The sequence below is a fragment of the Onychomys torridus genome, chromosome 2 (genome assembly GCF_903995425.1).
Source record: "Onychomys torridus chromosome 2, mOncTor1.1, whole genome shotgun sequence".
Lineage (NCBI taxonomy): Eukaryota > Metazoa > Chordata > Mammalia > Rodentia > Cricetidae > Onychomys > Onychomys torridus.
The window spans coordinates 56,885,768-56,899,917 of record NC_050444.1 but is presented as its reverse complement, the minus strand read 5'-3'; the positions used below and the strand labels follow the sequence as shown (position 1 = coordinate 56,899,917).

The following is a 14,150-nucleotide window of genomic DNA, read 5'->3' as shown; positions in this document are numbered from 1 at the left end:
CCGCTTGAAATTAAGTTTTGAAAACCTTATCTGTGGCAGGTTTTTTTTTTTTTTTTTTTTTTTTAAGAAATTTCAAGTCTGTGTTTTAAAATTGTAGGTTCTTTTAGGAGCAGAGAGATTTGGAGCAGTTTCGATTTCAACCATGGCTAATATGACGTTATGAATCTCCTGTTATCCTCACAGTGAGGATCACTGTGGACATAAAAGCTCTGGGAATGTGACCGTGATGCCTCACAGAACCATGAAGCAATTCAGTGGATTTGTCTGCTTGTGTTGAGGGTTGAACCCCGAGACTGTGCATGCTAAGCAAGAGCTCCACTATGGAGCTATGTCCTTGGTCTGTGGAGCATTTCTGTGGAACTGAGTCAAAGTGCTTGGTACTGTAGTCCGTCTGTCCGTCTGTCCCCCCCCCACCTCCCCCCAACCCCTGTGAGTGCTCCTTGGCCAGCTTATGCTTGTCATTTGTTCATACACAGTCAAACCTGCTTGAATATGTGACACAAAAATCTGGTCTTCTGGAATTTTAGAGCAGTGTTATTGTATCTGAGGACACTGATGCCCTGTTCCCAGCCACCACTCAGCCACAGCCTGACTAAGAGACCAGTTCCATTCAGGGAGGCATAAAGCACATACACAGAAAATTCACGCTTACAGAGATTTTTGCCTTTCCTTATCCCTGGGAAGTATACTTTTTGTTTATCGATTGTACATTTTTACTAGTGAAAACATTTCAACTCAAATATCCACAGTGTATGCATATTTACTTATAATTCATATGCATGTATAATCATAATGATTTATCTGTATTTTGATACAATATTTTGAAATAGAGATGTAAAGGGGACATAAACATGAGTAAAAATAGAATTTTCATACCTTTTCCTCCCACCCCGGTGAATTACCTGAGACACAGCCCACTGGCTGACAGAATGGGCAGCTTGCTTCCAGAAGGCTAGATGGAAGCAAGGCTATCTATCCGATGCCAGGTCACTAAGCGCATGTGGTCCCAATCCAACACCTTGGGTCATTCCTTGTGATAAATCTTGTCAAAAGTAAACAGCTTTAGTTTTAAAGATGGTGACAAAACTCTGTGATTGGTGATTTAAAAGGCTTTATTACTAACTTTCATGATCGTGCTAAATACTATCTTTTTCCCTACCGAAAGGAGACTGCGATGACATTGGAGTGGGAGGGGATGGAGTAAAGCTGCAGTGTAGGACCGCAACGCGCCAAGAGCCTGGTAAGGAAGGAGGCGGCGTCACCCAGTGCCGCCCCACACACCAGCCGTGGCCAGCCGGCCCTTCGCCGCCACCGCTGCAGCTGCGTCTAAGACTTGTGATAATAACAAGTGCTGCAGTGGCACTCCGTGTGGTTTTCCACTCGGGCGTTTCCCATCACTGTGGCCTGAAGGGGACAACGAACAGGTCGGTAGGTAGGCAGACACACTTGCGAAATGTTAGATAAATTAGTAGCCTGCATAACGTAGTAAATGTCTGGTGCATTTACATTGTCACTTTCCGGAGATGTATTCCTTCTAACAGTTCAATTCACATTGCAACATGAGCTACGCTCTTCTCAGCCTGCTTTTCTTTAGCTCTGTCCTCTCCCCGCCCCCCCATTTTTTAAATTTTTATTTCAGCATTTCTTAGGCAAGCACTCAGCCGTTGAACTATATCCTCCACCCGTAAAAAATACCTGTGTATTTGATTCCCTGCCCCAGCACACACATACACATTCCTTATGAGTCAAACCTTGGAGATTCCCCCAGGTTGCTGGGGTTTTGTTTGTTTGTTTTGTTTTTACTTTTGCTGTTTTGAGACATCATCATATTATGCTAACTTAGCTAACCTAGAACTCATTGTGAGGACCAAGTGGGCCTTTTCTCTTCCGCTGGTATAGTGTGTGTGTGTGTGTGTGTGTGTGTGTGTGTGTGTGTGTGTGTGTGTGTGTGTCGGGGTCGGGGGGGGGGAGGGGGAGGACAATTTAAAGGACCTGTTCTCTCCTTCCATCATCTGGGTCCCAGGGATCCAACTCAGGTCATTATTACTCTTGTCGCCAAATGCCTTTCACACTGATCCGTCTCTTCAGTTCCAGCCAGGGAGGCTGAGAATGCGTAGGATCTTCTGACTCTAGCTCCTGAACGATCAGACTACGGGACTGCACCACCACACCCACATGCAGTACAGAAGATAGTAACCCCGCATGTGTATGGAGTATAGTTTGGCCGTCTGACACATGCACACAAAGTATGAGGATGAAATCAGGCTGGTTGTGTTTCCATTCCTCTGACATGCTGTGTCATTCCTTTGCGCTCTCAACTTCTGAATCCTTCTCTTCTAGTTCTCTACCATCTGTATAATACACTGTGGGGGACTGTCAACACCTAGCTGTAGTGTAAAACCCGAGACCTTGCCTTCCGACGTTGTGTTTTGCTGTCACTGACCCCTAAGAAACCTCCCACTGGTGCATAAGACTGTGGCATCTACCATTCTCTCTGTTTCTGTATCATCGACACTTTCCATTTAGCTTACTCTTTTAATTAAACAGGGAAAGTGCGGGTGTGGCCTGTACAAAGGAGCAATAAATACAGGCCACTAGACAACCTGGACCTTAAACCCTGAGAGTGTGAACTGCCCCTGGATGGACTGTTAGGAAGCTCTTACCTTAGTAAACGCTTTGGCCACACAGCATGTGGCCTCCGAGGTGATATTCTTTGGAACCAGCATTGTCTTCTTGGACCTTGCTGGAGTGGGGTATGCCCTGGAGAAGCAGCAGCCCATGCACTGGTAGATGGGGGCACCCAGCTTGGAGAAGTACTTATTTTCCTTTAGTTTACATTCCGGGCAACCTAGCCAGCAAAAGAGAGAAGGAGGAAATTACCAAGAAAGGATTCGAAAGCAAACTAACTCTTTCCTGAGCACAACATGACAAACGCTTTTTTTGCATTGGCAATAAAAAAAGGAAATAAATATTTTGTCTACATATGAATCTTCACATATAGTATCTCCTTATAGTAACTACAGCTACGTCCACAGAGAAACCATTTTTGCACTCCTGCACGGGGTTGTTATAGTGGTTTCTCATTCTCTAAGCACAGATTATCCCAATGCTAATAGAATGCTTAGAGGGAACACAAAGGCTTGACAGATGTAAACGCCACATTCATTTGGAAGGAAAAGTTTTCCGGAGGCAAGTCTGCTATTGTTTTTCCCCATAGACACTCCAAATGTTGACAGAAAAAAAATATACCCAAATTAAGAAAGCTTGATGAGTTAAGATAGCTTGATAATACAAAAGACATCTGTGCTTGGAATTTGAGATTCAAATATTACCATTTAATGAGAGAAAAACCGTAACAAAAATAAGTTCACAATTTCAGAGCTGGTGGGATTATGTTAGGTTCTCCAGGAGATGTGTCAAACAATATAGCATAACAAATGTAATGCACAAAACTGATTTTTGTCTCCCTCACTTGTTAATGAAAATTCATCTGCAAAAGCAATGCTAAAATTTTCTGAAATCTGGAAGAAATATGAAAAAAACTGAGCTGAGTAAGGATGATTTTTCTCCTTGTAAAACTCAGCTATGGAACAATAAAGAATGTGCTTCAGGTGAACACGTTTAGGATGCTATTAAAATGAATATGGAATATAACATTTTCACTGTACATCTTCTAAACCTAATTTAATTTTGTGTTCACAGTCTACAAGTGCCTAGATATGTACCCAGGAGTGGATATTTATCACATGTGAAAGGTGGTGGAAATGAATGAATGATTATTGATGTGCATCTAGAAATACATGTTTCCCCTTTTTATTGCAAGCCCGAGTTTGGCCACATACCCTGAATAATAAAGTCTCCATCAGGAAGAGAATGAAGGATATTCAGGAACATGGACAATATTACCAGAATGGCAGCTGCATATTTTCTGTAGTAATCCATGGTTCTCCTGCAAACCACACATAGAAGAGCATAAAAATAACAGCAATCTAATCCTAGCTTACCAGTCATAACACAAACCCTGTGATTTTAGCATGATTCTTATTTTAAATGATGATGCTGGCTTTGGGCATGCTAAGTAACTACCCTACTACTTAGCTACAGCCCTAGCACCAACAACGAGCACGTTTAACATTATTGTTCATAATAGTCAACATCTTGCCCCCTCTGCTTTCAACATACCCTAAAGCCATATAAATAAAAGCACCACATCCCTTTAGGAAAGAGGTAGGGCACTGTATCTCCCTATCTCTGACAATTAGCACATAACAACTCTCTCTCTCTCTCTATCTCTCTCTCTCTCTCTTCTTCCCCCACACCCTTCAGCCTCCCCAGTCTAATTAATGGAGTAGTTAGGTGTGATGGATATGTAAATTAAATGACAATCACCAGAACAGTTATAATTAAAGAAATGTCAAATGCTGGTCTGAAGACATGAAATTGGATAACAGAGACATCTCCGGTGGGAAGGTAAGAGGGTACAGGCACTGTGGTGAAGAGCCTGGTAGCTTTTCTGGTTGTTCAGTTTGGAGGGAGGTTGTTTGCTTGCTTTATTTATTCATTTAAGTAGCTAGGGTTTCAGGAAGCCAGACTGTCCTATAAAGTTCACTTTATAACTGAGGATGACCTTGAACACCTGATTCTACTGCCTCCTCTTCCTAGCACAAGGATTGCTGGTGTGTGCTAGCTCACACAATTTTATAGCCATTATTCTTGTGTGTGTGTGTGTGTGTGTGTGTGTGTGTGTGTGTGTGCGCGTGTGTGTGTATATATTTAATATAGTTATATATTATTATAAAATAAAACAATTGTGTTTATATAACAGTATATAAAACAAATATAATGTATATAATAAGTACATAATAGGAATACATACTTAGAACAGGTAACCACTGTTCTAAGTCAGTGATTCTTGAAGTGAGAAGAGCGCAGGAAGTTTCACTGTGTCTGCGAGGACAAAGTGGTTAGTAATAATACTCAAATGGTCGTTTTCCTTATCGATCCATGATGTGGTGGTGAAACAGAGTGAATAAAGGAGCTTGTCAAACCAGCCGGGTCCCACTAGGCCAGACACAGAGAGATTTAAAACACACCAAACAACACCACTCCTCTCGCAGCTATCTTCTGCTTAGGAAATTGTCATCTGCTTCCTGGTGGCATGTAACCATAACCTCATGGCTTTGAAAGCTAAGGCCAGGGGATCATCACATTTCTACACCAGCCTGTGCTACAGAGCAAGACTCTGTGTCCCCAAAAAGTAAATAAGTAAAGACCAAGAAACTCACCATGTCATCATATGCTAACTTTTCAAGTTTAGGTTTTTCATTTGTTTTTACTTTTGTTTGACACAGGATCTTGCTTTGTGGCCTAGCTCTCACTATATAGTCTAAGAGAGTCACAAGCATTCAACAATTCTCCTGCCTCAGCCTCTCAAGTGATGGGATTACAGGCATGTACCACAATGCCCGGCTTATTGCTGATTTTTAAATAAATCATTTTGAAACTTTAAAAAAAAATAAAAACCCAGCAGTGGTGGTACACGTGTTTAAGTATAACACTCAGGAGGCAGAGGCAGGAGGATCTCCATGAGGCTCTGTTGACAGTATGCAAGCTCCTTCAGAAACTATGAGAGCTCATCCCCAGTGAAGAGGCATCCATGTCAGACCCAAGCTGACTTCTCCAAATCCACTTCTGAAATGTGTAGTGTCTTCAGCAACAGAGTCGTCCCTTCTTTTTCTGGAAGGCACGAAGGAAAACAGCAATAGCCTAAGCTCTTTGGAGGTGTTCTTGGACTCCCCTGACCAACAACTCAAGTGTTCTCATGCTGGAGACTTGGGGTTTTGTTAATCTGTGGTTTGAGAAAGAGCATTGTCACCTAAGTGGCATAACATTAAACTAGATAGATAGATAGATAGATAGATAGATAGATAGATAGATACATACATACATACATACATACATACATACATACATATATACATACATGGATACATAAACATATATAGACTATATGCAATTTTAAGTACCAATAAAATAGTATTCCCTATAGTTTCCCCAAACATCCTTAGTGCTATTTATCCCTCATCCTTTCCATGTCCACTGAATTGCCCCTCTTTCTTCCTCCCCAGGTAAGTCTTCCTCATCCATTTCCCCCATTCTCCTTCCTACTACTAACCTAGCCATGTCCTATGTCCCTTCTCTAGTGGCCTTGTTCTCCCCTATGTTCTCCCATGGTCCCTTTTTACTTTCCTGGTATTGCTGGTACACCAGGCTATATACTAGTATCTAAAGACCCAAAGCTAGCATTAAAAACCAAGAGAAAATATGTGTCCTTTGTCTTTCTGGGTCTGTGATGTCTCATTCAATATAGTATTTTCCAGTTCTATCTATTTATCTGAAGATTTCATTGTTTCACTTTTCTTTACAACTGAAAAGGGTTCCATTGTGTCTATGCCTCATGTTTCCATATCCACTCAACCACGGAAGGGCATTTAGGTTGTTTCGACTTGTTAACTATTTGCATAACGTAGCAATGAAAATGGCTGAGCAGATCATCTGTGGAGTAGCATGCTGAGTCCTTTGGGCATATACCAAGAAGCAGTATAGCTGGGTCATGTGGCAGATTTCTTTTTAAGTTTCTAAGAATTCACTGCACTGGTTTCCACGGTGACTATGTCAGTTTACAGTTCCATCAACAGTGAATGAGAATGTTCCATCTCCCACGTCCATGCCAGCATTTGTTGTCAGTTGTTACCTTGACCTCAGCCATTCTGCCCGGGATAAGATAAAATCTCAAGCCCGGAGGTGATGGCACAATCCCAGCACTTCAGAGGCACATCTCTGAGTTCAACACCAGCCTGGGCTACAAAGTGATTTCCACGATAGCCAGGGCTACACAGAGAAACTCTGTCTCCAAAAACAAACAAAGAAGATTAAAAAAAAATCTTAGGATTGCTTTAATTAGCATTTCCCGAATTGCTAACAATTTTGAGCACTTTTTGAGATTCCACTCTATAGCGCAGCCTGGTCTGGAACTCACTCAGGCTATACTCGAACTTCTGGAATTCTCCTACCTCCCCTCCCGCTTGCTGGGGTGACAGGCACACACCACCGTGCGTGACAGGTCACACTTTCCTCCCCTTCTGCTTGCTGGAATGACAGCATATACCACTGTGACAGGTTACACTTTCCTGTTTTACAACTTGAAAAAAAAAAAAACTTAGGAATTTGAGCAGAAAAAAATTATATTCAGTTGCAATTTATGTTACATTGCAAAATTATGATCAATCTAAACTCGGGTTTATTAATCCTAACCTGTTTTGGTTCTCTGAAGGAAGACTGCAGAAATCCCAGGATCTGCTTATCAAATCCCAGGCTAATCCCTACTTCAGCATATCGTCACTTCCTGCCACTTACCACATCAAAACAGTGTGAATCCTGGGGGTAGTGACACACACCTTTAATTCCAGCACTCAGCCAACAAACGTAGGAGAATCTGAGTGTGAGGCTATCCTGGTCTACATATTGAGTTCCAAGCTAACCAAGGATATATAGCAAGACACTGTCTAAATTAAATAAAGAATAAAAAATGTAAAAGAATGTAAATCTAAGAAAATAAATATTGCTTCAACTTGATCTCCAAGACCATTTTTCCCTCTCAGTCCATCCATTTCAGCACTCTTTAAGGAGCAGCCCACTCTATATGAAGGTTGCCGTCAATGTCAAAGCCATAAGAAACAATTCCCTCCACTATATTCACCTATCTCATAAATCATAGGCGATGTCACAGCCTGGCAGCTAGCTGGACACACATTATCTTCCAACCATGTGAAAGCTTTTTTTTTTTTTTTTTTTAATTTTCTGGTTGGATTATTTTGTTTTTTGAGACAAGGTATGCCATGTAACCCTAGCTGTTCTGGTATTCACCATGTAGCCAAAGCTAGCCTTGAACCTCGAAGCAATCCTCCTAACTCAGTCCGAGTACTGGAATTAAAAGTGTGCCACCACACCCCAATTTGAAAGCTTCTTTTTTGTTTTGTTTTGTTTTTTTGTTTTTTGTTTTTGGTTTTTCGAGACAGGGTTTCCCTGTGTAGCTTTGCGCCTTTCCTGGATCTCACTTGGTAGTCCACGCTGGCCTCGAACTCACAGAGATCCGCCTGGCTCCGTCTCCCGAGTGCTGGGATTAAAGGTGTGGCCACCACCGCCCGGCTTGAAAACTTCTTACTCACAAAACTATGTTCCTCTTCTCAGTCCACTCAGTACAATGGTGCTCAGTTAAACTTTAGAATGGTAACAATAATATCAACCAAAAGTTGTCAGCGTAGGCCCAGCAAGACAGCTTGGTGGTTAAAGGCACTTGCTTTTAAAAGCCTGATTGCCATCAGCTCCACAAGGTTATGCTCCAACCTCCACATGCATGCCATAGCATGTGCACCCACATACACACTCCATGCACACATACACAATAGCAATAACAGATATTTTAATAAAATCATTTTACAAGTTGACAACAGAGTTACCCACAATGTGAAACAAAATAACCTTTGAGCAACAACTTAAAAATATTAAGTAAAATACTTTTGGACAAATTCATTAGAAACTATGTACTCTGATTGTATTAGTTTCTTTTCCCATTGCTACACCCAAACCCTTGACAGAAGTTAATTTAAGGGTTATTTTGGTTCCAAGTTCAAAGGAATGCAGTCCACCATTACAAGGAAGGCGGAAGGCAGGGTGGGCCATTGGTGCCCCCCCCCCCCCAGAAAACAGAGCAAGGGAAAGCCAACATTCACCTGGCTTTAACCATTTTCCCTCAGTCTAGAGATGGGATGGTGACACATACCTAGAGTGGGCTGTTCCTCCTCAGTTAATTCTCTCTAGAAACTCCTAACTCTGCAGTATGATTTTCCTGAATAGTGAATTGATTTGTAGGTGTTATATATGTCATAGGCAGGAGACATTTTATTATGCAGTTTTTAAATATCAACATTATTAAGAATTATATTAAGCAACCCCAGCACTCAAGAGGCAGAGGCAGACAGATCTCTGTGAGTTCCAGGCTAGCCAGAGCTACAATGTGAGACCCTGTCTCAAAAAAATAGAAATCTTTTAGGAATAAAACTATAGATAATGTCAATTTCTCCCTGAAGACTAAAACATCCAAAGCAGAAAACCAGAGGGCCTAGTGACACAAATATTTAATTCCAGCTCTTCAGGAGGCTGTAACAGAAGGTTCTGAAGTTCAAGGCTAGCTTAGATAGCTTAGTGAAATCCTGTCTCAAAATGACAAGCTCAGTGGTGGAGTAACTCCCACAGCAGGCTCTGGCTTCCATGCCACATACAATCACCCTTACTTTTTTTTAAAGACCAGAAATCTTCTCTAGGAGCAGTATTATAGTAATATAAGAATCTCTCTTATAACTTGTTACATTTGTGCACTACCTTTTTTTAGCTGACATAATGCCATCTTCTGAATCAAGAAGCAGCATTCTCATTTGAAGTACTAAGGAGGCTTAGGGGTGTAGCTCAGGGATAAAGCATTAGCTAACATGCAGGAGGTCCAGGCTCAGTCTCCAGAACTCAGCTACCTGGAGCTACCTGGTAGAGAGCTTACAGAACACTTCAACCAAGGTGGGAAGCCAAGGCTAGATTGTAGCTCATGCTTGCCTAAACATTTACAAGGTCCTGAGTTCAGTCACCAGGATTGGATGTGGGAAGTACTAAACCATAGAGATATGTTTTGTTTGCAAGATTTTCCTCAACAGGAGAAAGGGGACTGCACTGTGCATCATTCTATCCCCTTCTGGAGATGGGAAGCAGAGGCAGGACCTTGGGAAGCTGACCAGCTTGCCTGGCATCAGTGACAGAGAGCAATCAGAGGCCCTGGCTCAGGCAAGGTGGAGGACAAGGGCTCATTCCCAAGGTTGTCCTCTGGTCTCCACTCTCACACTTTGGCACATATGTGTCTGCACACAGAGAAATACATAAACAGTAAAAAATAAAAAACCAAATTTGAAATTGCAATGGAACTCATCTAAACCTTTCATAAGTGACGATGACTTTTGACGTTTTAAAAATAGTTCAAGGGACAGCCAGATGGCTCAGTGAGTAAGGCTAAGTAAGTAATGGCTAAGTCCTGATGTACTGAATCCCATCTCTAAAGCTCACACAGAGGTAGGAGAAAGCTGACTTCACAGAGATGTCCTCTGGCTTCCGCATGTGCACCTTGTCATGCACACGCCCAACACACACACACACACACACACACACACACACACACACACACACACTATAATCACACACACACTATAATAATGATAGTAAATATTTTTGAGTGACCAATATTTTGAATAATTAAATTAGTATTACATCGAGGAGTTTTGTCATCTGTAATATCAGCACTCCGGAGGTTGAAGTGTGAGTTCAAGGACAGCCTCAACTATAGAATGAGACCTTGGTCGAAAAGGTTAAAGAAATAATTTTTAATTTACACTAATTTATTGTGTGGGGTAGGGTGTGATTGTACCACCCAGTGTAAGATTGGGAATTAGAGGAAAATCTCTAGGAGTCATGTCTTTCCTTCTACCAAGTAGATTCCGTGGACCAAACGCAGGTTGTCAGGCTTGGAGGCAAGCACCCTCATCTGCTGAGCCATCTTCCTGGCCCCAAAGTAATTCTTTTTTTGTTTTGTCTCAGTCTTTGTTTTTGAGACAAGGTCTGGATATGTAGCCCGGAGCTGGCCTGACCTCAAATGTAGTTACCCCAGTGCCCTGGCCGCCAAGGGCTGTTATTGTAGGTGTGGCACCACACCCAGCTCTATGTCAAGAATTACCCTTGGAGTGTTTTTATTTTATTTCATGTATATGTGCACCTCCTTGTCTCTATGTGCTCCACATATATGCAGGTGCCCTCGAAGTCCAGAAGAAGGTGTCAGATTCCCTGGAAAGAGCCACCCAATGTGGGTGCTGGAAACCAAACCTGGGTCCTTTGCCAGAGCAGTAAATGCTCTTAACTGCTGAGCCATCTCTCCAGACCCTCCAGTAATTAGTTAAGAGAAATCTCCAGAAACTTAAAAGATTCCTGCTGTGGATATTGCTCTGTATAAATAAAATGCTGTTTGGCCAGGTAGGAAGTATAGGCGGGACAAGAGAGAAGAGAATTCTGGGAGGTGGAAGGCGGGGGAGAGACTGCCAGCCGCCGCCATGACAAGGAAGATGTAAGATAATGGTAAGCCACGAGCCACGTGGCAAAGTATAAATTAATAGAAATGGGCTAAATATAAGTGTAAGAGCTAGACAATGGTAGGCCTGAGCTAATGGCCAAGCAGTTTAAATAATATGAATGTCTGTGTGTTTATTTTACAAGTGGGTTGTTGGACTAACAGGGTTTGGCGGGGGCTGGAGAGGAGGTCTCCAACTACAGATTCCTCTTCTACCTGTAATCCCAGCACACAGGGGTGGAGAAAAGATTTTCAGTTTAAGGTTATCTTTGGCTGCATAGCAAGTTCCAGGTCATATAGTCTGAACTATATTAACTAACCTGAGTCCAAAAAGCAAATTCCTCTTTTAATGTAAAACATTTTACTTTTGAATAGGAAACAAACTTATAGTCCTTTGGAAGCAGAAAGTCCTATTGAAATGCAGTGGCTGTTTCTCATGCCCAAGGAACTCTCACTGTGTATTAGGCCTGTTACTCCTCCCTGGAGCCCAAATCCTGTTTGTCGATACCGAGAAAGAGGAATAAAAGGGCTCTTCTTATTTTCAGTTTCCCAAACAAGCACTATTTCAACAAGTGCTAACACAAATATACTTACAATCGTCCCCCAGTATCCATGTAGGGATAGTTCCGAGGTCAGCCTCCCATACCAAATCCTTGGATGCTCAAGCACCTTCTGTCAAATGGCATATTTGCATAGAACCCATACACTTCCTCTGTACTTTAAGTTAGCTCTAGATACTGATAATATTTAAAAGAATACAAGTGTTATGTAAATATCTGTTATATTTTATTGCTCAAGGAATAATTGAATTGATAATTTTTTTAATTTGAGATTGGTTGGATCCAAGAATGCGCAGTACTCATGTAATATGCCAATTATAAGGTAGCTGAAAAAAAATTTCAACAGCTCGTTACAACTACCCACTCAGACTTGGAAAGTGACTTATTATTGCAAGGTCATCAATAGTACCTAGCAAATACTACCAACTGTTATTTCATAGAATTTTATGAAAAAGAAAACAATGCTCAAGTTCCAGTGATATAATTAAAACTATTAAAGCATTTATTCAAAATATATATGGGAGATGAGGTCATTTCACCAAACAAGTGAGCTGTTTTATTGATAGTCAACTTGAAAATTTACGAATCATCCAAAGCTGATAATAATATCAGCTACTTATATAATGTCTAGTTGCCCTCTGTCTGGTCTTTGAGAGACACTCAGATGAATGTCCTTCAAATGACATGCAGTGGTTCTTGAGAAAATATTTTAGATTTTGACAGGCACTCCAGCATCTTAGCAGGAGACACTTGGTTTCTGGCTTCTGTTAGATAACATCTTATTTACTTATGATCACATACTACATTTTTACAGACTTCCTCCTAACTCAATCATGAGCATTGTAAAGGAAATTAATAAATGCCTAATTAACATCTTACCAAGGTTTGGAAGGAAAAGTCCTTCCTGTGGTCTCAAATATTTCACTCCTGAATTAAAAATCCCCCAAATTAGTTCATCACATTACCTTGCTCTGGACGTTTTGAGGGTTGTGTTCCAGCAGCTGATTGTAGATCTGAAGAGGGACGACAGTTCAGTAACTGCAGCTAAGAAAGTCTCCCACTGTCTTTTATAGCAGCAGGGTAATACAAATTGCATGTTCCCACCTGCACCTAAGCCCCAGGGATCAACGGTAAATTCTACCCAGTGATTGGATGGTACTCGGTATAATTACCATGACATCAATTGGATCTTATCAGGTTGCAATCCTCAGATCATTTTTGTTTTTAGCCATTGTCAGGCAGTGGTGACCTCAAGGACAGCTTATGGAAAAAGAGCATTTGGTCATTTTCTACGTAATTTTATTGAGACTTACACAAAACATCCTGAAAGTTGACACTTTTTTAATAAACAAGTCTCTAAGAGTAGCACTTTTAATTAGCTAAGTACCTGATATTTTCATAAAGCAGGAGGAAAGCATTTTCAGGATTACATTACTCCAACAGGAAATAGAAAAAGAAAACAATTGCTTCCATTTTTCAAATTAACAGGCATCTGGATTTAATAAAGATATTGGGCAAAGTATGAGGCCATCCTGAGAAGGACTGGCTAGTCCGCAGTACCCATGTCATGGGAGAGGGGCTCTCTACAGTGCCTCACAGTAGCCTAAGAATCATGAAAAACAAAACAAAACAAGACAAGTCTTTCATCAGGGCGCTAGAGAGATGGCTCAGTAGTTAAGGGCTTGTACCGCTCTTCCAGAGGACCCTGACTTCATGCCAGGTCAAGAGAATCACGTGTAACTCCAGCTCCGTGAGGAGCCAATGCCTATACTTCCATAGGCCCCTGTAGTCATCTGTGTCTATCCGCAGACATACACATAAATTAAAAATAAATAATAAAAACTTTAAATCTTGGGGAAAAAAGTAAGTGAAGCCATGATTCTTCCCTCTTTTTAAAAAGTACTTCATTTTATTTTGTGGAATGGAAGTTCTTCAGACTTTTAGAATTTATTTTTAAGTTTATTTTATGTATTAGTGTGTGCCTATGGTGTGTGTGTGTGTGTGTGTGTGTGTGTGTGACTCACAAGTTCCACTGTGCATATATGGAAGTCAGGGAATAACTTTGCGAAGCTGGCTTGTTCCTTCCACTATATGTGTGGGTTCTGAGTTCGAGCATCAAGCTTGGGTTGTCAGGCTGGTGCAGCATGTACTTTTAAACATGCTGAACCATCTTACCAGCCCAGGACTGTGGTTCTTGGTGATGTTACAGAAAAGAATTTCAAACAAAGTCAGTAAGAAGCAAAGACAGTTTATTAAGAAAGGATCTCATTTACAGTGAGTGAGTCTTCCCACCTCAATTAATGAAATCAAGGCAATCCCCTAGTGATATGTCAACAGGCCCATCTCCAGGCGATTCTGGAGCCTATCAAATT

General features: G+C 41.3%; 1 protein-coding gene across 1 annotated transcript; it reads right to left on the bottom strand.

Moving 5' to 3' along the window:
• Nucleotides 1-824: 824 nt before the first annotated feature.
• On the bottom strand, nucleotides 825-12,806 carry Cga (glycoprotein hormones, alpha polypeptide). The gene is made up of 4 exons (XM_036179825.1): nucleotides 12,744-12,806; nucleotides 3,843-3,949; nucleotides 2,664-2,848; nucleotides 825-1,404 (listed from the first exon to the last, which is right to left on the bottom strand). The coding sequence occupies exons 2-4, from the start codon at nucleotides 3,940-3,942 to the stop codon at nucleotides 1,327-1,329; spliced, it is 363 nt and encodes a 120-aa protein (XP_036035718.1). The 5' UTR covers nucleotides 3,943-3,949; nucleotides 12,744-12,806; the 3' UTR covers nucleotides 825-1,326.
• Between the last annotated feature and the right edge of the window lie 1,344 nt (nucleotides 12,807-14,150).

Bases quoted from the DNA above. Each gene is read 5' to 3' on its own strand.
- Cga (XM_036179825.1), bottom strand. From the start codon at position 3,942: ATGGATTACTACAGAAAATATGCAGCTGCCATTCTGGTAATATTGTCC. The intron at 2,849-3,842 runs GTATGTGGCCAA...TTTGCTGGCTAG, and splicing joins TGGAGACTTTATTATTCAGG to GTTGCCCGGAATGTAAACTA. The intron at 1,405-2,663 runs GTAAGAGCTTCC...TGTCCCCTTCAG, and splicing joins TGGCCAAAGCGTTTACTAAG to GCCACAGTGATGGGAAACGC.